The sequence below is a fragment of the Bidens hawaiensis genome, unplaced genomic scaffold (genome assembly GCF_021521415.1).
Source record: "Bidens hawaiensis isolate Kalapana, Puna unplaced genomic scaffold, B.hawaiensis_p1.1 tig00019943_1, whole genome shotgun sequence".
Lineage (NCBI taxonomy): Eukaryota > Viridiplantae > Streptophyta > Magnoliopsida > Asterales > Asteraceae > Bidens > Bidens hawaiensis.
The window spans coordinates 393832-418687 of record NW_027493032.1 but is presented as its reverse complement, the minus strand read 5'-3'; the positions used below and the strand labels follow the sequence as shown (position 1 = coordinate 418687).

The 24856-nt window shown below is 36.0% G+C and overlaps 2 protein-coding genes and 1 pseudogene across 2 annotated transcripts; all 3 read left to right on the top strand.

Annotated features, from left to right (window-relative positions):
- The first annotated feature begins 2149 nt into the window (after nucleotides 1–2149).
- Nucleotides 2150–4525, top strand: LOC143559613 (FBD-associated F-box protein At4g10400-like). The gene is made up of 3 exons (XM_077048135.1): nucleotides 2150–3177; nucleotides 3211–3785; nucleotides 3863–4525. Exons 1-3 carry the CDS (start codon nucleotides 2844–2846, stop codon nucleotides 4121–4123), a joined length of 1170 nt encoding a protein of 389 aa, XP_076904250.1. The 5' UTR covers nucleotides 2150–2843; the 3' UTR covers nucleotides 4124–4525.
- Nucleotides 4526–14643: 10118 nt separating this feature from the next.
- Nucleotides 14644–16363, top strand: LOC143559614 (putative RING-H2 finger protein ATL21A). Its single transcript, XM_077048136.1, has 2 exons — nucleotides 14644–15322; nucleotides 15913–16363. The coding sequence occupies exons 1-2, from the start codon at nucleotides 14644–14646 to the stop codon at nucleotides 16341–16343; spliced, it is 1110 nt and encodes a 369-aa protein (XP_076904251.1). The 3' UTR covers nucleotides 16344–16363.
- A 1120-nt stretch (nucleotides 16364–17483) lies between these two features.
- On the top strand, nucleotides 17484–19219 carry LOC143559612 (putative RING-H2 finger protein ATL21A pseudogene; annotated as a pseudogene).
- Nucleotides 19220–24856: the final 5637 nt, after the last annotated feature.

Genomic DNA, 24856 nt, shown 5'->3' with positions numbered 1-24856 from the left:
GATCGGGTCTTTCCAAAGCCCGAGTTTTACTGACCGACGTCACCTAATTAGACTACCTTAAATTTTATAAGTTTTCTTTTATTTTTGATTTTTAGTTCCAGTAGTTTTACTTACCGACGTCACCTAATTAGACTAGCTTAAACCAACTGAAATCGCGTCGAATTATCGTTTCAATCCTCAAGACCGACAATGTTTGGGTTTATCATCGTCCGGGTTTTACCAGCTTTTGAATGACAATGATCTGTGATATAAGTGGTTGAGGTAAGACACCCAAATACATTAATTTAAAAATAAGGAAGTCTTGGGTTCACTTGCTACAAATAATTTTCTTTTTTTAAATAGGGGATTCCTGGTTAGGCCAGATGTTTTTCTTACATATGGTGGGTTGGGTGAGTCAATGACCCTTAGGGGTGAGCATAATCTGAGTAAGACCCGCAAAACAATACCAGGTTATTTACAGGAGCCGGTTCAAAGGTCATGACAGGTCTAACTATCTAACTATTTTTCTTTACATAAACTGTGCAAAACTCGCAAGACCTAAGACCATCCACATTCACAAACCAATCCAAACCAATCTTTTATTATAAAACTAATTTCTCTCTCTTTCACCTACCCAATCCAATCAAACCCAAACTTTCCGCTCTCATTAGTAATCCAACCTTCATTATTTATTATTCAATAAATATAATTTATAACTCTTTTTCTAAGTGGCTAGAAATATAATAAATAATGGTTTTATATTAAAAAAAACTATATTCATCACACATATTTAAATAAGTAATGTTAATTTTATATTAATTTTTTTTAACTAACTCAGTTTACAAAAAAATTTATACATGTACGCTCACACACAAAAAAAAACAAAAAAAATTGAACAAGACTGTGCGTTTAAAATTTTATAAAAACGCAATTATTAAAAGTTATTAGTAAAACTCAAAATTAGACATAAAACAAATTATTGTAGATAAATAAAAATAAGAAATTAAAAATATACCCACTCATATGGTGACATGTGACACCAATATGAGTTGCAAACTAGCTTGCTAAAACAAACTGGTTTGCCATCATTTCAATGATTTTTAATAGAATAAAGTGTCATTTTCGTCCTTGGGGTTTGACAAATATTTGAATATAGTCCAAAAAGTTTAATTTTTTGCATATGGACCCTCCACGTTTTCTAGTTCTTGCCAATTACATACAAATCACTAACTCTGTTAAATTTAATCGTTAAGTCAGGGGTATACATGTCTTTTCACTATTTCTTTATTATAATACTTATGTTACTTAACTGCGGTTTTCGTCTTTGTGGTTTGTCCAAATCTGCGGTTTCCTAAATTTGGGTTAATAAATTCGGGTTTGATTGCAAGTGAAATGAAACTACAAGTATGAAAATTGCAAACTTGAAACTATTGGACTAAAACCGCAGATTTGAACAAACCACAAGGACGAAAACTGCAGTTAAGTAAAATAAGTATTATAATAAAGAAATAGTGAAAAGACATGTCTACCCCTGACTTACCGATTAAATTTAACGAAGTTAGTGATTTGGATGTAACTGGCAAGAACCAGGAAACGTGGAGGGTCCATATGCAAAAGATATACTTTTTAGACTAAATTCGTATTATTTGTCAAACCATAAGGACAAAAATGACACTTTCCTCTTTTATTTTTTATTTTTATTTTAAATAGTGTGACAATGGGAGTAGTCTAAAGTCTAAACCAATATCGGATCCCGGATCCCACACCCGTAAATAAAAGTAAACAAATCCTTCAAGTCCATGTGGGCATGTGTTTAAGGTTTGTTAACAAGGTTGGTTGGATCCCAACAACACTCAAACTGAGGAGAGAGATGGAAAGTACGGCGGCGTGTTCTCCAAACACCAAAACCCAAATCAAAGACCACCGCTAACTACTTTCATTTCATTCCAACCAAACGCATCCCTGGAGATTCATTCACCTAACAAAGTACGCTAAGCTTCCAATATTTTATTTTATTTTATTGTTTTAGAAATTTGATTTCGTTTAGGCTAGCTGTTGGGAAGTAATCTCTGTGATGTAAACTAAACAAAAATTATTTAATTAATTAATTAATAAAATGTAATGTACCAGTATTGATTCCAGTACCGAAAATACGGATACTGGATTTTTTTTATCTTTTTTTTTAATTCAAATTGTAATCAAACTTATGGAAAAGTGGGTAGTGAGTATTGTATTATACTAATCGTACAGCACCATACCGGTACCAAAAATACTGATACTGAATTTATGAATTTATGGAAAAGCGGGTACGGAATAACTTATTGAATCTAGGGGTGGGCATATATCAGTTTGGTTATTCCACTCCACCCTAACCGAAACTCAAATTCACTTTTTTACAAAATCATCCAACGAAACTGATATCGGTTCGGTTAATTTGGTTAGTTTGTTGGTTTTCGGTCAATAACCAAAACCAAACTTGGCTAAAATTTTTGCTTAGAAATACATTAAATGGAGACATATATACATGAAACGGAGGTACAAAAACTAGAAATAAAACCGAATTAATTAACTGAAAAACTGAACTAACCAAAAATCGGTTATTGGTTTTTCTGTGTACCCTTGGTTAACAGAAACTAAACGAATTTGGTTAAATTCCAAACCTCAATTTCTCTTCAGATTTAGATCTTTTTATTTACTAGTTTTCAGTTATTTTGTTGGCAAAATAGAACCCAATTTTCTCTTTAAATATGGTGGATTTTGAACTATTGGGTTTGAATTTTAGGAAACAAATAAACGATGAGGTCCAAGAATGTAGACCGAATTAGCAGCTTGCCGAAGACATTCAATCACACATACTCTCTTTAATGCCTACAAAATTTGCGGTGCAAGCATGCGTTTTATCTAAAAGATGGAGGTACACTTGGATGAGCGTCACAAATCTTGAATTTGATGATATACCGCCCCTCGGTTTCAGTAACTTGGAAACATTTGTGGATCGGGTACTAGGGTATTGCAAATCATCTCAAATTGAATCATTACGGTTAAACATTTCTAAGACCCGTATTCAAGAGTCAAGCATTTCGAATTGGATTGATAAGGCAATCACGTTAAGCATTCGTGAGCTTGACATACAATATAAGTTATTCGAGTTGCCTTCAAGCCTTTTCACTTGCACAACACTCACAAAGTTAAAAATATGTCTTTGAAGTATTTGGGAATGTGCGCCTGAATGTGTGCCTGTGGTCAATCTTCCTTGCTTGAAAACTCTTGATGTTGCGGTTTTCACTTCTCCTTTTTCCAGTGCGTTTAAACTCATCGCTGGCTCACCGATGCTTGAAGATTTATCTTTGCAAGTTGTAATGCACTGTGATGAAAAAGATTTCGTATTCGATATACCTACGTTGAAAAGATTGAAACTACGCTTGTTTCGGTCTGAAAATACTAACAAACTTGTTTTAGGCGTCCCTAAACTTGAACATCTGCTTTTTGATGGGACACTGTACTCGTTATTTGTAATGGAAGATGTGTTATCTTTGGTTGAGGCATCTTTTTCGTTTGAAGACAAATCATTTAATAATCACATGGTTGAGCTTTCAAAGGGAATTAGCGGAGTTAAGTTATTCTCTCTTAAAAAGGTAAGAGATACGCAGTCTCAAGACTCGTCTTTGCTTAAGCTCATATCCGCTTCACCTCTGCCCGTCTTTCCATTTATGGGGTGCTTGGAGTTGAAAGGTTTTTGGCATTTTGAACTAATCTTCAATTTTTTTCAAAGTTCTCCCGAGTTGAAAGAAATATATATCGAAAAGGTACTTGATATATTTGTTTGAAAGATATATAATGTTGAGATTGCACTTGTCTAACTTGTTTGTGTTAATGACAAAAGCTTCAAGGTTATCGTTCGATTGCACCAAAGTTGGTTCCCGTTTGTATGCAAGCGAAACTTACAACCATCGAGTTTTTTAATTTCAAATGGCGGAAGAGTGATATACCATTTCTTAAGTTCTTGTTGGGGAATGCAAAGGTGTTGAAGACGGTAACGATCTACTTGGAAAAGTCAAGCATAGAAGAAACGCGGTTGGATCAAGAGTTGCATAATCTTCCTAGGGCTTCGAGTTGTTGCGAGATCCATTTTCATAGAAATTGATCTCCGTCTAATGGTTGGTAGCCTTTGTGAAATGAACATCAGTGGTGATGTATTAGATGGGTGTGTACTGATTACTGTTGCTATTTTGCTGCATGTTTACATGAACAGGTACTTACTGCTTTTAATCATTATTTCACCTGCGAATGTGATTAGAATCTAATTATTACGAGTTTTTTAACAAATCAATTTATATGTTAATCGAACTTGCTCTTCTTGTATGCTCGAGAAAGTCATGGTTATGTTGGATTTTTTTAACCATTTATACTGATTATAAAATGGTAATGTTCAATGATATGTTTATGTTAATGTTGAATTTTTAGGGTGCGGTCAGCAGTGGTCAATGGTAATGTTCAACAAGATGTTTATATCGGTGTTGATTTATTAGGGTGTACACGGAGTTGTGATAGGTAAAGAACCGATTAACAGAGAAACTAGAAAGAGGCTAGGGTTTATCTCCAAAACATAATCGTTCATTCCATAATATGTAACTTAAATAGAATTCAACTTACAATAGCAACCCAAACAAACAAATAAAAATATAAATGGTCCTTGAACTTAATAACAAAATAAATAACGTAACAATACTCCCTCGTTAACCGTCTTTTTGCCCTCAAAAAGTAATTCAAGGAACCTTGTCTCCATCATCTTCAACAAACCCCTTTGGTGCTTGATCTTCATCATCTATCACTTGAAGTATATAGAGTTGTCTCTTTGTACACTTGTGGCCCGGAACGAACTTTTCGGTACACCAGAAACATTCACCTTTTGCCCTTTTCAGCTCGAGTTCATCGCTCGTCAAACGTCTCGAGCTAAGCGTTCCCGGTTTGGAAGTCGGTTGCACGTTTGTTGGACTTGGTAGTAAGGGTAGTTTTGAAGCATTAAACGAAGGGGTAATTTTGGTATCTTCCCGTTGTGAATCATCCTCTACGCCTTTAAATCGATTCATCAAGCTCGTGTTGTTGATAGTGTGAAGCCTTGCTAACCCATATGCCTCATGTAACGTTTGAGGCTTGAACATCTTTACCGGTCCTTTTATTCCTAATTTCAATCCTTTCACATATAGGCTAATGACATATGGTTCACTAATGGGTAACCTTATTAAGCAAACGATCAAAACCTGAATTATATTCTCGTAGGCCATCGATATCATCAGCAATTTGTACAAGAGATGCTATTTCTTCCATTGCATCTTCAAACATGCCGTTAGAGAAACGAGCCGAAATAGCCAAAACATAGTCTTCCCATGGTAGTTTAGCCACGGTAAGCCCTCGTGTTTTCATATAAGATTGGTGCCATTCAATCGCATCCCCATCAAGGTGTATAACCGTGTGCCTTAGTTTGAGATTTGTCGGTGTCTCGTCGATGGTGAAGAAGTGTTCACAGCGATAAATCCAACCATCAACATCTACCCCCGAAAACTTTGGAAACTCTACTTTTCCAACCCGCATAGGCCGAATACCCACCCGCGAATCAGCATCACTAAGCAGCCCCTTACCAGACCCGCCACCGCCGCTAAAACTGCCGCCCCCGCTGAAACTACCGCCGCCGCCGCCGCTGAAACTGCCGCCACTTGAATGCTCCTTGAATGCTCGTAGGATCTCTTCTTGTTGTTTAAGAGATTGCTCTTGTTGTTTCATCAGTGCAGCTAGGGTTTCTTGCAGATCTGAGATGGCTTTGCCATGATCCTTGAGAGTGTTGTCAACTTCTTGATTCCTGGTGTTCGTCATGGTGATATGGGATATGTCGAGAGGATCGACAGGTATGCTCTGATACCTTTGATAGGTAAAGAACCGATTAACAGAGAAACTAGAAAGAGAGGCTAGGGTTTATCTCCAAAACATAATCATTCATTCCATAATACGTAACTTAAATAGAATTCAACTTACAATAGCAACCCAAACAAACAAATAAAAACATAAATGGTCCTTGAACTTAATAACAAAATAAATAACGTAACAAGTTTTCATGGGGTTGGTTTGGGTAGGGTGTGGTCATCGGGTGAGTTTGGGTAGGGTTTGGCCCTGCTGGGAGCACCACCCCGGGTGGTGAGTGAAAACTACCTGAACGTGGTAGTGACTCCAAGTGGTGTTGATTTATTAGGGTGCACGAAGTGGTCACCGGGTGGGTAAGAGAAAACTCCCTGAACGTGATATGTTCCAAGTGTCATAATTTAAAAGAAAAAACAATTAAAATCCAATCTTTAAAATTAACATGGTTTTTACACAAATTCGTCCTAGCTCAGTTCTCTACATAGGGCCGGATAGAGTGCACAAACATGGTATTTTTAGGAACCGGAACCGGGTAGGAACCGGTTCCGGGTATGCTCAACAACAGTCAAAACCAGGTCGGGTAGTTACCGGTTTTATGTATAGTCGGGTATTTAACCGGGTTTTCTGGGTTTTTTTTTGTTTTGGGTAGGGTTGGGTTTTGACCGGCTCCGGGTCGGTTTCGGTTCCAGCGGGTCCGGGCACAATTATGTGGATAAATCCAAAGCCCGGTCTATACCCGTGAATAGGGTAGGGGCGGGTACCGGTTTTTTTGTGCACCTCTAGGGCCGGCCCATAAACGTATGAAGGTAAAGTTATGGCTTTGGCCCCCAAATTGTTAAGGTCCAATCACATAAATATAGTACTAGGCTACTAGCTCTAAAAGCATTCTCAATGGGTTCTTCATACTTATCTTTATTTCTAAAATTTAGAAAAAAACATCTAAATAATCACTCCAACCCATTCCTTATCTCCAAACTCATTCTCTAAATTTATTGGAATGATATAGGAAACCTCTAAATTTAGAGTGTTGCCACAATGCTCCATTTCCAACTATTTTTCTATAAATATATATTAGAAATCAATTTACATTGAAAATGATAATAAGACAAGTTAGGAGTTAAATCATAAATGAAAGAAAGAGAAAAAAGAATATAGAGATTGTAATGGAGAATGAGTTAGACAAGGTTATTAGAAAATGATGTATAAATTAAAAATTTATGTTTTTTAGTTAAATTTTAAAGATGGAGATAGAGAACCCATTGAAAATGCTCCAAATCTCTATACAAATTAGTTTTTTTATTAATTAAAATTTTACCAACAAAACGAACATTCATCAACACGACCAAAATTATTTTGGTTTTTTTATAACTTGTTCGTTTAAATAATTGTGAATCAAAGTGAAATAAATTTTGGTAAGCATGAACAAATTTTTTTTTTGGAAGGGCCCTTGATTTTTTATTCGTCTTGGTCTACTAAAATTGTTGGGTTGACCTTGTCTCAACACTTTAAAAAACATCTTATTTTTATAAAATATAGATCCTTCACACAAGGTTAGAGATGCGAAGATACACAAAGCCGGTAGTTCTTGTAATCCCGAATCAAATCAATTTCGTCTCAGATGTTGTCTCAATTAGGGTTGGGTTATATGCGCATCAAGTATCATCCAAATACAAAACTTAACTAAACCAATAACAACTCAACATACACCAATCCTGAACCAAACTTCGGTATTTTTTGACCTTTTCTCGAACTCTATGTTTGACTTGTACAAACCACCCCAATACCAACACCCGCAACAATACCAACAAATGCAACAACTCTAACTCCCAAGCTATTCTAACTAGCTAGGGCTGTTCTTTGGGTTCGTTTTTCAGGTTTTAGGCCGGGTTCTTTGGCTTTCAAAATTTTAAATCTTAACCCAAAACCCAACCCAAATCTCTCATTGGTTTTTCGGGTTCAGGTTTTTTCGGGTTGGGTTAATTGGGTTTCAAGTATCCTAGAAAACAAAACAAAAAAAATTAAAAAATTTCAATGCTAAAATTAAAACAATCTATTCTTCTTTGCTCGTAACGTAAATAATCATATGATACACCAACATAACTTGATAAAAGAATTTAAAAGAAGAATAAAACTAAGTAACTAACTTGAACCATAATCTTCTTCAATCAGATGTGATTTGGTTGTTCGATTACGGTTGCTATTAGTAATAAATGGAAAACATAAATTAACAATAAACAATCGATTAAGGTCAGATTTTGTTAATTTTAGTAGCTAAGACTAAGCCTATTATACCTAAAAATATATATTTCAAAACTAAAAGTTTGTTCAGGTTTTTCGGGTTGATCTGAAACTTATAAATCAAACCCGAAAACCAATACGTATTACTTCGGTTCGGGTTCGGGTTAGTCTTTTCTCGGGTTCGGGTTAGGGTACGAGTTTTTTAGGGTTTGATTTCGGATAAAAGTGACAGCCCTAATTCTAACTACATAGCCAACACCAAGAGTCATCCGGCAACAACGAAGAGTTGGATAATCCATATCCGATGAAAGAAGAATCCAACGAATTACCGGACCTGCCCTTACGAAAAGTGGAAAAGAATACGGGGAGAAAGAAGGTGAAACCATTGTCGAGTTATAAAAGTCGTGTTAGCTAGGGGTTAGGTTGTAATATTGGAGGACCTGAAGATGGAAATCGACAAAAACACAACTTGTTTTGAAAATCAATCCTTGACCGGCCACTCAACATAAACGCAGTATATTACAAATTAAATATTTGTATTTGTACATTCTCTCAAGTCACCAGATTGCTTTATTTGTAAATTGATGTTTCTCATGTATTTTACCCGAAATTACGATTATGAGCCTGACCAAACCCAGATAGCCCTTAAACGAGTTATAACATCTCATTAAATTAACAATGAATCTCACCACCAAATTTCAGATATGAAAATCCAATAAAATATGAATATATAATAAAAATTAATTAGTATCCGATTTTTTTTAAAAGATATTATTTATAATTATGAAACAATTTTATAGTAAAAGAAAATAAGCGGGTCAAGGATCTCACTAAACCCATATAGCTTTTAAACCGGGTTATAACATATCATTTATTTGTGAAACCCTTTCGTTATCAAATTATATATATATATATATATATATATATATATATATATATTAACTTCCTTATAATAAATAAAATTAAAATATAAAAAAATTACATAAATATTAGAAACGAATAATGATATAAAACGACCCCGTAATACGAAGATGAAAACTAGTTTGTAATATATGAATATGTATTTATATCACAAAAACATATAAATTATGTCCTTAGTATGTTAACAAATGACAAGGTTCACTAAGTCCCAACTGGATAAAGTTATCATATAACATATATCACAACACTTAAATGGCAGGCAATACAATCCCATGTGATCATGTATAATATAATAAGGTAAAACAACATATTAACATATGATAAGGACGATAAGGACCGTTAAGGCCCAATTGGTGGACTTCTCATCTAATACATATGTCATTAGCTCCCAAAAGACTTATTATATAAACTTATGTACAACGATAACAATCATATCCAGTAAAAATCCAACATATAACAAAGCTATTGTTAAAGTCTAAAAAGATAAGATGTTAAAAACCATACATCTATCTCATGGGATATAAAAATTGCTTACAAGGAAACCCGGCCTCGACTGTAGAAAAGACTTGTTATCTTATGTGAATTGTTATTTAGTAAAAGAACACGTTAACGTATGGCAGTACCCAACTGGTGGACTACTTATCAACTAACATATATATGTCACTAGCACCTAAATAGCATGTTATGACCTAACGTTACTTAAGGCCTAATGGATGGACTTATCATCTGACATATACTTTAACGACCTAACATGTTACCTACCGAGACTTTTTAGAAATTACAACACATTAGCACAAAAGTCGAAATAACATAAAATCACCTAATGTTACTTGTTATAATTTAAATTCTATATCGATAAACTTGTTAATTAACATACAATATAACTAGTACCATGGCTCTTTTAAAGATACTCAAAAGTTCGGATGGCATTTGCTCCCGTAATTGCAGCTCTTATAATAATCAAAGCAGTTAATGCGGAAAAATATCGGATATCGGTCAAGAACTAACATATGAGATATCGGTAATTTTAATATCATGTAAAATTCATATATATAACAATCTAACACTAATAATTTAGTATAGTCATATACCATTAAGGTTATGTGTAGTGGAGGGGCTACAAATTGAGCGAATTGCGACACGTGATACCCAGTCAACAAAGAGTAGTATATATATATATATATATACCACACACAAACATATATAAAAAAATATAAATATATATACATACATACAATACACACACAACACACATACATTCAGGCGACAAAAGATTCTCACCCCCCCCCCCCTTATCGCCCCACATTTCGCGTGGAGAGGGGGGGATCTCGCCCAAAAGTCGCCCCCACATGTCACCCAGTACGCTTAGTCTAACAAATTAATCTTTTGCAAATTGCATAACACTAACAATCGTAGCAAGTAATAAATGATTAAGACTTAAAGCACTAACATTGAACACTAAAATTTGATAATTAAGACTTAAAACACTGATATTGTGAATATTGGTCAAATATCGGTCAATATCGTCGATATTATCGGTACCGATATTTTGATTTATATACCGCTAAGGACCGATAACCGATATATATAACAAACCACAAAATAAATTTTAAGGAAAAAGTAAGGAAATGGAAGGGGAGAAAATTCCATCCCACATTGGTGGAGGAAATAAAATAAGAAGTTTCCACCATGGTATAAATAGGAGTGTAAGTCCTTGTCCCACATCGCTAGATTATAAAAGTAATGAGTTCTTTATAAGAAAGAAAACTCATATGTTAATGTTCTTATAAGACATATCACACCCAGTGGTCCTAGCGTTCGCACCCAAACGCGCACGCGCACGGGCTCGGGCGAAAAACGATAGGCGCAATATGGCGCTTTGATGGCGCACTAATGTAACGTGAAAAAGTTATTGCTTACGCATCTAGACAACTAAAGAAGCATGAAGAGAATTACACAACACATGACTTAAAATTGGGAGCAATAATTTTTGCCCTAAAAATCTGGAGACACTATCTATATGGTAGTAAGTTACTGTATTCACAGATCATAAAAGTTTAAAATATTTTTTGGGCTAAAGGAGCTTAACATGAGGCAAAGACGCTGGATGGAAATTCTTAGCGACTATGATTGTGAAATCCAATATCGTGAAGGCAATACTAATATAGTAGCCGATGCATTAAGCAGAAAAGAGCATGAGAAACCTAAAAGAGTGCGAGCTTTAAGGTTAGAACTTCAAAGCAATTAAATTGATGAAGTAAAGAATTCCCAGAAACAAGCAGTAGAAGAAAATAATATTGCTGATGAGAAAAGAAATGGTTCCATTGATCTACTTGTCAAAGAAAATGATGAAATTCTCTGAATGGGGAATAGGATCTGGATACCAATCATAGGAGGATTACGAGAAAAGATTCTCAAAGAATTCCATAAATCCAAATACACAATGCATCCTGGAAGAGATAAAATGTATCAAGATTTGAAGAAAATCTATTGGTGGATATGAATGAAAAAGGACATAACTAGTTATGTTTCAAAATGTTTAACTTGTTCACATGTTAAAGCAGAACAACAAAAGCCATCAGAATTACTTCTACAATTAGAAATGCCAGAATGAAAATGGGAATTTCTAACAATGGATTTTGTTACCAAATTACCTACCACAAGAAGATGTAATGACACAATCTAGGTAATTGTGGATAGATTAACAAAATCGGTTCATTTTATACCAATGATAGAAACTTTCAAAATGGAACAATTAGCTAAGCTGTATGTAGACAAATTTGTCTCATTACATGGAGTTCCATTATCCATTGTATCGGATCGGGATAGCCAATTTACTTCTCATTTTTGAAAAAGTTTCCAAGTAGCTATGGGAACAAAATTAAACTTAAGCACAACATACCATCCACAGACTGATAGTCAAAGTGAAAGGACCATACAAACATTAGAAGATATGTTAAGAGCATGTGTAATAGATTTTGATTGAAATTGGAATGATCATTTACAACTAATAGAATTCTCCTATAATAATAGTTATCATACAAGCATTAATGCTGCCCCATTTGAAGCCCTTTATGGACGAAGGTGCAGAACTCCAGTGTGTTGGGCAGAAATATGCGGAAAATAATTATCAGGTCCTGAAATCATTCAAGAAAGTACTGATAAGATAAATCAAGTTAAGGAGAGATTAAAGACCGCACGAGATCGTCAGAAAAGTTATGCGGATCATCAACGCAAACCATTGGAATTTCAAGTTGGAGACAAGGTGCTACTGAAAGTATCTCCATGGAAAGGAGTAATCCGATTCGGAAAGAGAGGAAAGTTAAGTCCATGATTTGTTAGACCATTTCAAATTATCAAACGAATTGGACCAGTAGCCTGTCAGCTAGAATTACTAGAGGAAATGTCAGGTATACATGATGTATTTCATGTAAGTAACTTAAGGAAATGTTTAGCTGATAAATCCCTAAGAGTACCCCTTCAAGGTATAAAAGTAAATGAAAAGTTGAAATTCGTTGAGAAACTTTGCAAATTGAAGATAGAAAGATCAAGAATCTCAAACATAAAAGGATAGTTCTGGTCAAAGTGAAGTGGGATTCAAAACGTGGCCAGAATATACGTGGGAATTGGAATCAGAAACGAAACGAAAGTACCCACATTTATTCCAAGTAAATCTTGAGGACGAGATTCAAAATAAGGAGGGGAGACTATAATAAACCACAAAATAAATTTTAAGGAAAAATTAAGGAAATGGAAGGAGAGAAAATTCCATACCACATTGGTGGAGGAAAGAAAATGAGAAGCTTCCACCATGGTATAAATAGGAGTGTAAGTCATTGTCCCACATCGCTAGATTATAAAACTAATGAGTTCTTTATGAGAAAGAAAACTCATATGTTAATTTTCTTATAAGACATATCACATCCAGTAGTCTTAGCGGAGGGTGCGAAGCACCCGAACGCGCACGGGCTCGGCAGAAGTGCGATGGGCGCAATGTGGCACTTTGATGGCGCACTTTGCACTTCGCCCGCTTAAGGGCCGCCTTAGTATTTTTGTGGAAAATTTAGATTTTTAATAATCCTTCCATTGCGATATGCGACGGGTTTAGATTATCCTCATCGCGTAGCGCGATGACGTGTAAGTTATCCAAAAAAATTGCGACGTAGCGATACGCGATGATCTATCAAAGTAACTCCATTGCATATCGTGACGTGGAAGTTACGCGGACGAGGCACGTCGCATGCCACGTAGCATGCCTAGGGCTGACCCAACCAAGCTACGAGATTCTTCGCGATACGCGACGCTTTTGCCTATGGCCATCGCGTATCACGATAGGGTCCAAAATCAGCTATAAATAGATTGAGAACGGACATTCAATCTCGCACCAAAATTTTGTTTCTCTCTGAGTTTTCACACATATATATAAATATAGTATAATACCCGAGTGTCGTAACGATATCCTATCCGATTGAAAGAAACATTCGCGAATCCAAAAGCTCTGCCAATTAGGGTAAGACATTGTGCTATCGTGTAAAGTTTCTACTCTCGTGATTATCGTTATGATTATTGGTTTTATATTAATCTAGATATACCACATTGTGTTTATCCTAGGTGTTTAATACCAAGAGGCGTTTTCTTTAATTGTAAACTTGTAAGGTGAGACATTCGAGAATTTTGTACCACTCACATTTACGTGAGACAACTGTTTTTCCGACACTGTCATGATGATTTCAATACCTATAAAACTCATGACAGATGGTCTAAATGTTTTCAAATATATTAAATACATTACAGTGATTAAGTCTATGTAGACTTACAGGATGATTACTACTGGTATTGTGGGGTTTTGTATACAAGGCTTGCCTACTGGGCTATTACACGTTACTTATTGGACAAGTGTTGGCCAATAAGTAATATGACCACAGTCATAGATACGATCTAGTGACAAGTACCTTTCGGTAATTGTAAGCAGGCATGTGTAAAAACATCTTAATGCTGTAATTGTAAAATGTGTCATTTACAAATGAATGTACTCACCAGTATTTCTTGCTGATCAAATATTTTAAACATGTTTCATGTGACTTGTTAGAGACAAAGGAATGATGCATGCATGTCACCAGAATAAAGAAACGTGTTTTGTAAATTAGGGTTTAACCCTATAAAATTTATGTTTGTATCAAAAGGGATTAAATTCCCGGTTTATCATAATAATAATCATGGTGTTTTTATAACTCTGATAATCTTTCCTAACTACGGTTTTGATGAAACATTTTGCTGCAAAATAATTTAATAAACACCGATACCACCAATCAATGTTCACAGTTTCCCTCCTAGGATATAGGGGTCAGGGGCTGTGACAATATATCACTGATATATCAGTGATATATCGACGATATCTGCTACATAGATAATAATAATAAATATGAAAGTCGCACAATCTGATGGTGAAAATTGCGTTGACTTGTGCATTATAAATATCAAATAACAAATTGGTTGCTTGTAAACAACATATGGCGACCAAAAAGATTTGACTTATAATACATTATGTTAATATTAATGATGTCATACTTCATTGTAGAATCTTTCATATCCATGGAGGCCTACAAAGTTATCTTTTGTCTCTTGTTTATTATACTTCATTCTTTAGCAGCATCAAATGATTGCCCAACTTCCTATTGTGGCATAAGCTTCATCCAAGTCCGGTTCCCTTTCCTATTAAATGACCGGCAGCCCGAAAACTGTGGCTTTCCTGGTTTTGATCTACGTTGTGCATTCCCAAGCACACTGCGTATCAACCTCCCGAGCTCTGGTGAGTTTTCGGTTAGGAGTATCGACTACAGTTCTCAGACTATCCGAATTTACGACCCCTTGAACTGCCTTCCCGCTAGGCTTTTAACATTCGACCTCTCTAATTCGCCTTTCTCGGCTTCTTACTTCCAAAGCTTCACTCTTTTGAGTTGTCCAAGTGATGTAAACTTGTCTGGTTTTGAACCCATTGAATGCCTTAGTAATTCTTCGTTTTCTGTTCTTGCTACTGATTCGAAGACGTTTGTGACATCGATGACTAGTAACCAGACGGGTTGTATGATCACCAAGAATTTACAGGTGCCGGTAGATCAACCGTATGATGATGGGTTCACATCACAGCTTGATAAGGATCTAACTCTAACATGGAGTACACCTGATTGTAAGAAGTGTGAAGCAGTTGATGCTTCATGTGGTTATGCAGATAGTAACACAAACATAACTACATGTTTCTCAAGCTTCCACGGTAAGAACACTATACAATTCTTTCCAGTTAGATCGGAAACTGGCTACATAAGCGTTACGTTTTAATCTATTTAAACTGTATTCATTTGAATTCAGTGGCGGCTCTAGAACAAAATTTCAAGTGTATCCAAAAAACAAATTTGAACCTATAAGTATCCTTATATTTGCTCAAGGGTATTATATAAGACGTAGAAGAAGAAAAAACAATTACACTAAATTTGCACTTCACCATTAAAGCTGAAGGATATCCCGTATACCCCTAAGATAGCCTCTAGATCCGCCTCTATGACTGAACCGGTAGAAGAAGACTTTTATACGATGTTACCTTTCAAAATCTAATTTATTTATTTATCTAGCGCGTAATGTCCTAAATAGATTAATTTGATCACATTTTGTTTAAATTAGTTGTATATAAATTTTTATTATGACATCATTTATATTATAAAACCAGTCCAACCAATTAACCAATAATCAGACAACTAATTTAATAGTCTAGTTATATAAATATTGCATACTAGGTCATAAACAATAAGAACACTTTTGGTATTTTCAAAAGAGATATCTTAAAACCATAATATATCCGATTTATAGGTGCTCCAAAACCTCCCGGCATATTCAGAATCATAACTTTTGCCATAGCCATACCAGCCATGACAGCCTCTATTGTGATCGCGTGTTTCATGTGCACCAAAGGTAGACGGAACAAACTCATGATCAGGAGAACCACCATTACCGCTGTGGCCCCAGAAGACACGATTGCACCACCAAACATCGTCGGTCTTGACCAAGAGACAATCGAGTCATACACGAAAGTTGTTTTGGGTGAAAGCAAGCGACTCCCTGGACGTGAGGACTCTACATGTCCTATATGCTTAGCCAAGTACCATGTCAAGGATACAGTGAGGTGTATACCCGAGTGTCGACATTGCTTCCATGCAGAGTGTATCGATGAGTGGCTTAAGATGAACGGGACATGTCCGGTGTGTAGGAATTCGCCTTCTCCTGTTCATGTGGAATCGTAGCATCTATGTTTATTTGATGTAACTTTTGTTGTAATTAAAGTCACCCATTAAATGTGTACTGTATATAAGTTTAGAATATAAATTTTAAAATCTAAGATCATTTATTGAGATTGATGCTGTTAAAGGCAAGAAGGAACTAATGGTTGGCTAATACAAAGTTAGAAAAGTAAGCTCTATTATACGGTTCTAGTAATTATTATAGAGGTGTATCATACAAAAAAATGGAATATATTTTCAGAATTTCATTCATATAAGTGGCGTTTAAAAACTTATATACTAAATTGCGATCACATTTTTATTAAAATAGTATTGTCCATAATTTTAAGTCTTTTGCGTCATATGTATAATTCCCATATGATTAATAAGGAAGATTGGATATTATGGTTAGCGAAGTTCATCATACTATATAGTATTATACTATGACCTAGTTGTATAAATGTCTAAATTGAAACTCAATTACCTAAAGCTCAATCATAAACTGATTGAAGGGTTTAGGTTAAGTACTTAACAATATTTGATGTAAAAGTTTATATCTTTTGATGTATATTATGAATTTTCACAAATTTAAATTTAATTAATTACATCTCATGTGAGACCATAATTTTCGTGAGTAAATAAGAGCTAATACAGCCATGGTCGGCATCGTATGTTCATACTTCATATTACCATTTTGATTATTTATACTACAGGACTAGAATAGATGAGGTGTGTATGAAAAATGTAGTGTAAATGAGAAACCTAAGTTGGTGGGCATATTATTTAATTAGCAAATGCCACATTTAACACGATTTCTTATAAAAACAAGTGCGATGTGTTTTGCAACAAGGTTCATTAAACCCCAATTAGTAGACTTATCATCCAACATACGTCATTAACCATATTATAATCTTATGTGAAATGATTTATAATAAACTTATTATAAACTAATTTCATTTTTACCATGGTCTTTCATATAGTTCTCAAAAGTTCAAATTATATATCTTGCTCCCAGTTCAAATTAGAGCATTACTAAATTGCAGTGATCTTAAAATATATATGCAACTGGCGCAATCTGATGGTAAAATATTATTATTAGACTTTAATCTCTTAGAAATATTAAACAACAAACAGATTTCTTGCAAACAATTAACGTGATACCAACCAACGAGATTTGACTTATGATTTATATATGTTAAATGATGCTCATTGTCAAAGCTTGGATATCCATGGAGGCCTACAAACCTCTCTTTTGTCTCTTCTTTGTTTTTCTTCATTCTTCAGCAGCATCAAATGATTGCCCAACTTCCTACTGTGGCATAAGCTTGATCCAAGTCCGGTTCCCTTTCCTGTTAAAAGACTGGCAGCCCGAAAACTGTGGTTTTCCCGGTTTTGATCTACGTTGTGCTTTCCCAACCACGCTGCGTATTAACCTCCCGAGCTCTGGTGAGTTTTCGATTAGGAGTATCGACTACAGTTCTCAAACTATCCGAATTTACGACCCCTTGAACTGCCTTCCCGCTAGGCTTTTAACATTCGACCTCTTGAATTCGCCTTTCTCGGCTGCTTACTTCCAAAACTTCACTCTTTTGAGTTGTCCAAGTGATGTAAACTTGTCTGGTTTTGAACCCATTGAATGTCTTAGCAATTCTTCGTTTTCTGTTCTTGCTACTGATTCGAAGACGTTTGTGACATCGATGGTAAATAACCAGACGGGTTGTAATGTCACCGGGCATTTACTGGTGCCAGTAGACCAACCGTATGATGATGGGCTTACATCACAGCTTGATGAAGATATAACTCTAACATGGAGTACACCAAATTGTGAAAAGTGTGAAGCAGTTGGTGCTTCATGTGGTTATCCAAATAATAGCACACGGAAAATAACATGTTTCTCCAGCATTGGCGGTACGAAATTTAATTTATTGATTTATCATACTTCATATTTTGTTTATTTTAGAGTTTTTATTTTATTAACATTACAAATTTATGGTTAAAGATAAAATTGTTCGATCAACTTTTTTAGACTAGTTATATAAAAAGTTTTTATATAACTAGTGCACATGCACCGATCAGCCGGTGTCCCGATGATTGAGTGCTATGTGCCTTATGTCCAAGGCTTGATGCAAAACTACTATCGAGCCGGGGGTCTCACCGGAAGCAGCCTCTCTATCCCTATGGGATAAAGGTAAGGCTGTCTACATCTTACCCTCCTCAGACCCTACCATAGCATTGCTATTGGTGGGATATACTGAGTACGATGATGATGATGATGATATAAAAAGTTTTTAAGTTTTAAATTATTTATGACGCCATCAAAATTATGAAACCTGTCCGACTAGTGAACTTATAAGACGACCAATTTAGTAACTGGTCTGGATATCAAAACATTGCAAGATATTTAAAAATTACTAAACATCCGATTTGCAGGTGCTCGAAAACCTTCTAGTGTAGTTAGAATTGTAGCTTTTGTCATAATAGCTATACCAGTCATGACAGTCTCTATTGCAATAGCATGTTTCATGTGCCTGAAAGATAGACGAAATGAGCTTAACCTTAACCAGAGAACCAACATCATCGCTGTTGCCCCCGAAGACACAACTGTGTCACCAAATATCATTGGCCTTGACCAAGCGACAATCGAGTCATACACAAAAGTTGTTTTGGGTGAAAGCAAGCGGCTCCCCGGAAATGAGGATGCAACTTGTCCTATATGCTTAGCCGAGTACCATGTCAAGGAGACGGTGAGGTGTATACCCAAGTGTCGACATTGCTTCCATGCGGAGTGTATCGATGAGTGGCTTAAGATGAATGGGACATGTCCGGTTTGTAGGAATTCGCCTTCTCCTTTTCATGTCGAATCGTAGCATGTCCGGTTTAACATTGTTGTTCTTGATTAATTTTATTAATGAATTGATGTATATATATATACATATATATATATACATATATATATATATACATATATATATATATATACCTTATACAATTTTGTTGTAAATATCACACATTAAAATTGTATTGCATGTAAGTTTAATTGAGAGATATAAGACACATTCAGAATGATGTGGTTTGAAAGGCAAGAAGGAACAATGGTTGACTAATATAAAGTCAGGAGGGCAGGTAAAACATTGTGATCAAAGACGTTGAGGTTTGGCTAAGTCAAAAGTCAGCTCTATTTCACTTTGTACGAATACTTTTCTCTAACGTGTACAATATGTTATATTTGTTTTCTTATACAAAAATGGAATCATGTTGTCACAAATACATATATATGAGTAAGTAACGTTTAAAAACTAAAATGCCATGTCATGTGTCATACCGGATATGAAGAGGCCAGTGGCTTGCAGCGCCTAGCGGAAACACAGTGTGCCCTTTCTCCTCTCGCTACCCTCAACATCTCGGACCGTTGATTGTGGACCTTGCGCCAATGATCACAAGGTTTGGGAAAAAAATTAACATCACCTTCCTCTACTTTAAATATATTGGGGAAATTCTGAATAAAACGGGTATTTTGCACTACAAATAAAAAAGCTATTTAATGGTACACAAAAAGTGTCACAAGAAACCAAAGAAGTGTCACTAAGAAAGTGCCACCAGAAGCGCTACCACTAATCCTTTGATGACATTTTTTTCATCTGCCACTACAAACTTTTGGGCTTTTAGTGACACTTTTTTTCTTATGCCATTTGTACTTTTAGTGGCATGTTTTTGGTTATACTATTGGACTTTGAGTGGCACTTTTTTCGTCTACCACTACAAACGTTTGGCCTTTTAGTGACACTCTTTTCCGTTTGCCATAAAAACATTTTGGACTTTTAGTACATCTTTTTCCGTATGCCATTAAAAACATTTTGGACTTTTAGTGGCATTTTTTTCCGTATTCCATTAAAATATTAAGGACTTTTAATGGCATTTACTTCGTATGCCATTAAAAACATTATTGACTTTTAGTGGCACCCTTTTTGTCTGCCACTACAAGCATTTGGACCATTTGTGGAACTTTTTATTTCTACCATTACAAACTTTGGGGAATTATTGACCCTTTTTTGTCAGCCACTAAACCTTGAACTCTTAGTGACAAAATTTTTGTCTACCACTATAAATATTTGATCTTTAATGACAGTTTTTTGTCACTACAAACTTTTGAGCTTTAATGGCATTCTTTTTACTTCCACTGTTTTGGTCGAAAATTATACAATGATAATCAAGTAACCAAACTTTGTATGTGAGGTAGGATGTTTGAATATGTCAATCGAAATAGAAAGTAAATGATACAGGTGACACAACAATTTAGCGGGGGAAAACCGTTGGTCCTTAGAGGATCTACGACAAAAAACCTTGGAGTGGAAAACTATCCCCGCTGCCTCAATTATATTAATAGAAAATGGAAATTACAGGTGTTGGAAGTGCATGATCGCTGTTATGAGTACAAAAGAGTGTTTATGAGTGTGTTTATATGTCCTATATGATCAAAAATGACTTTTATATATAGCTACAAGAAGGATAACTAATAATTACTAGTAATAATGAGCATTAATTTCCCTGGCGAGGATCTGGGAACCATTACGGATTGCATATGTTTGTCTTAATAATGTTGTAACAACCTCTAACGTCTCTTAGCCTTAATGGTTTAATCAAGTCTTTAGATGGACATTAATTGCTAACCATTGCCTGTAAGACCAAATTAATGGTGAAATGATAATTTTAGTTACAATAATACGTACTGAGGATCTTGTCTGTTTGTGATCTTGATGCACTGCGAGGATTCTTCTGAGGATTCTGCTTGCCATAATCCTTGAAATTTTCACCCACAATAGTTGCCCCCAATATTTACTGTTGTGAGGCTGTATATATTTCAAATATTTTAAATTCCCTCTTGATTGACGGTTACGCGGGCTGATTAGACGTGGAGCTGTTATCAAGGTGTGATCATTGCAATTGTGGTTTAATACTTTCCTTCCAAGATCATAATCTTCACTTGTCCTTCATCGCTCTCTAGGTAATATTCCATATTACTTTTGTTTTTTTTTCTTAGGTCATGGGGAAGAAAATGTCTAAGTCTCATCCATCCACTTCGGGTGTTTCGGCATATGAATTCATCGATCAACAGATTCTTGAACTTTCTAGCCAAGATAAGTGTTCTTTCACTTAATATAACATTGAGGCCTTGAAGTCTTCTTTTTCTTTTAATAAAAATGCCATTTTCAGACGGTTCGATCCTAATTCCAAATCTGACTTAGCATCGAAAAAGTGGGTTTGTTTCGCCTATCATTCTTTTAAGATTGGTTTCACTTATCCGTTCCCCAGCCGAACCACCAAGTTTTTTAAAGTTAGCGGCTTGAGTTTGGCTCAACTTATGCCGATGGCCTGGAGGATCGTTTTTGTTCCTAGATCTGATTCAAGACCCTAGTCATGATATTGACTTTGGTCTTTCTGAGCTAGCTTATTGTTACAATCTCCATCCCCATGTTTCTTATCATTACCTTTTTAAAACCAAACCCGGTCAAGAATCTCTCATCTTAAAAAGCACTCAAAATGATTTAAACTAGAAGGGTAAATTCTTCTTTGTCGTACGAATTCGAAAATCAATGGAGAGGAACTTCCAATTCTTTGGGTTACCAAAGGTAAGATTCTTAGGTTTTGTGATCCTTGTCTTTCATCCTTTGCTAATCTTGATTAATTTGTGTAGGCATAAACTTTTCCGAACTTGCCCTTCCCCACGAGGATATTGCCGATAAGGTGAATCTTGTTTTTGATCTTGATCCTGCTGACAGAAGTTTTGCCTTGAAGGCTCCATGCGTTGAAGTAAGCTCTGAATCTCAACAATCTCAATCTGCCATGTCTCAAGGTAAGGAACCTGCATAATTTGGTTATTTTATGTATATATGTAATTTAAATAAGGGATTGATCTAATAGGATTCTTGATAAGATCCAAGAATCATAGTCTCGACTTTAGCGTTGATGATATTGATAGCATCCTTTCCTCTGGTGGAGTGATCATTACAAATGTCACACCCCGACTTAGGGCCTAGGAGTATGACCCGTTAGTTAGTACTTGTTTTGTAAATATATCAGACGTGTGGGTTATTTAGCTGAAGACTTTGTTTATAATCAAAATATTAATTATTTTGAAAGCTTCTCGGATAATAAATACCCGAGTGTTTGATTTACAAACCTTGTTTGATCTTGTTTGCAATATAATAATTAGAAAATGAGCCGTCTTTATATAGTGGTCATCTAACTTCATGAGTGATTCTAATTCCTTGCTATCTGTGTTAAATCTATTTTCCTGAAATGTGGGGAAAAATACGTAAGCTTTATGATGGTGAATCATTGACTCTAAAAACATTTATTAAATCTTTAACTGCCCAGATAGTTTTTTTAGACAATCTCAACATAAACGTCTTTTATTTCTGGGATTTGTACTACTTGCCATACATACACAATTAAGGTTCTCCGGGAACTGATGCCCATTGGAGAACTTGGTTATGACAGTTAACCTGCGGCCACGTAGCCTTGCATGATAGGCTAGACAAGTACGTTAGGATCTAGACACGTGTGTACTCGATCTGGTTTGTTTTTATTTTCTATCCTGTATATGAGAGATAACGTTATCTCTTATACACATTTGATTGACCTTTAAGATAAACAACCTGTTTATCTTATGTGACACCCGGTAATTTCCCAATCCCATAAACCAAGTAATCAACCTAATTATTAGGTGATTGTGAATTTTATGCGCGCGATGTTATGATCAGCGCGGGCATAGGTTATATGCGCCATGCGCTGATGCGATGCGCGCCATGTTATGATCAGCGCGGGCATAGGTTATATGCGCCATGCGCTGATGCGATGCGCGCCATGTTATGATCAGCGCGGGTATATGTTATGTGCGCCACGCGCACAGGTTTTGTGTTTTCATAACTTAATTTTATGTCGTTTGTCTAATGGGTTAGCCGCCCCGCTTGATGCTAAGGCGGGTGCATACCTCTTCAATAATCAAATCATTTTGTGCGCGTGCGGAAAAAGAGAACTAACCTCCCCGCATGGCGGGAACATTGAGAGCTAGTTTGTTTGAAGCTCCAAGATGGAATTGACTTCAACATAACTGATCACTATGTTGAAATACCAAGACCTCATGGAGAATCTACAAATGAAACTCAACGTCCCTGACTACGAGAAGGTTACGCACCTACCCGCATCAAATAAAAAAGGAGTTATATGCGACACCTGCGGGAAGAATCCCCGCGGGACACCTTAAAAACTAAACCCTTTACGCTATGAACGTCTGCACAGAAACCAACCACCTTCTCGCTTAAATCCAAAAGTTCACCCTGTTAATAAACTCTGAGAACGCTGGTTCCAGCAGAGCCAGATGGACTCGCAGGATTCCTTATAAGGACGCCTGCGCAGTAATACGCGCAGGATTCGTTACAAGGACGCTTGCGCGAAGACCAACTGGAGCCGCCGGACCCACAACGTTCAAAGAAATGGCCTTCACGCAGAAGGCTATACGCGCAAGGCTACACGCACAAAACACTTAGTCTATTCTTCAGATGTAAGGGGATTACCCCCGCCCAGAAAGAACCAGTTGCGTGTTTCAGAGATTTTTACCTTTTGACTGCACACTGACAACAGTACCAGGAAAAGTATACTGTAACACGAAATGTCAGCTGTCAGCCGCACCTACTCTCACCAACCACAGTCCTGCATGTACTGTCAAATCCTTCAGAATTTTTATAACCACTCCTTGTAATATAAATAATAATAAACCCCATACCTTGTCATCATTACACCCAATATAAATAAGATTTCAATCCCCTAAATCAAGGGATTGTGTTCCCTTGAATTTGCCTATAAATAAGTATCAATTCATGAATAAAAATACCACACAAACACACTTCAAACTCTTCTCTTAAACCTGTAATTCTGCACTAATCATCTCCCGAGCATCCGTTTCCAGTTTCATCGCTAGGTAAGCCGAAACTTTAGTCTTAAGATTTACTTTCCTGACCAACCCTTATATTCTTCGATTTCTTGATCTTAATATACATATTTCCTGTTATTTAAACATATTCTAGACTTTCAATTTCGAGGCTAACATCAGGAAATCCGAATCTCGTTTAATCTCTCTCTAAACCATCGCTTAACAAGAATCACAGGTGAGTCTCACAGCCCCTATTTTCACTGTTTTTAAACTGTTTTCGGGGCGAGGGACACGTGTTTAAATTATGTTTTATCATGGTATATTTATAAGCAATGCAAACGATTATCTGTTCATGGTGTTTATCTTGGTTTTCAATGTAAGTGCGCAAGTTTTAGACAGTGATCACTCGTCCGTGGAACTCTAAGGGTAGGGACTACTGTGTTTGATCAACCCACTCGTAGGGGTCGCACCTCTTTGCATAGACGAGTGCCTAGTATGGTCATGGGGTAGTACTACTGGTAAAGCCCGCTCGTAGGGGTCGCATCTCTTTGCACGGACGAGCGCCTAGTTTTCCGAGCACAACGTCCGCGCGTAACCCGTGGGACGG

Bases quoted from the DNA above. Each gene is read 5' to 3' on its own strand.
- LOC143559613 (XM_077048135.1), top strand. From the start codon at position 2,844: ATGCCTACAAAATTTGCGGTGCAAGCATGCGTTTTATCTAAAAGATGG. The intron at 3,178-3,210 runs GTCTTTGAAGTA...GTGCGCCTGAAT, and splicing joins ACTCACAAAGTTAAAAATAT to GTGTGCCTGTGGTCAATCTT. The intron at 3,786-3,862 runs GTACTTGATATA...TAATGACAAAAG, and splicing joins AAGAAATATATATCGAAAAG to CTTCAAGGTTATCGTTCGAT.
- LOC143559614 (XM_077048136.1), top strand. From the start codon at position 14,644: ATGGAGGCCTACAAAGTTATCTTTTGTCTCTTGTTTATTATACTTCAT. The intron at 15,323-15,912 runs GTAAGAACACTA...TCCGATTTATAG, and splicing joins ATGTTTCTCAAGCTTCCACG to GTGCTCCAAAACCTCCCGGC.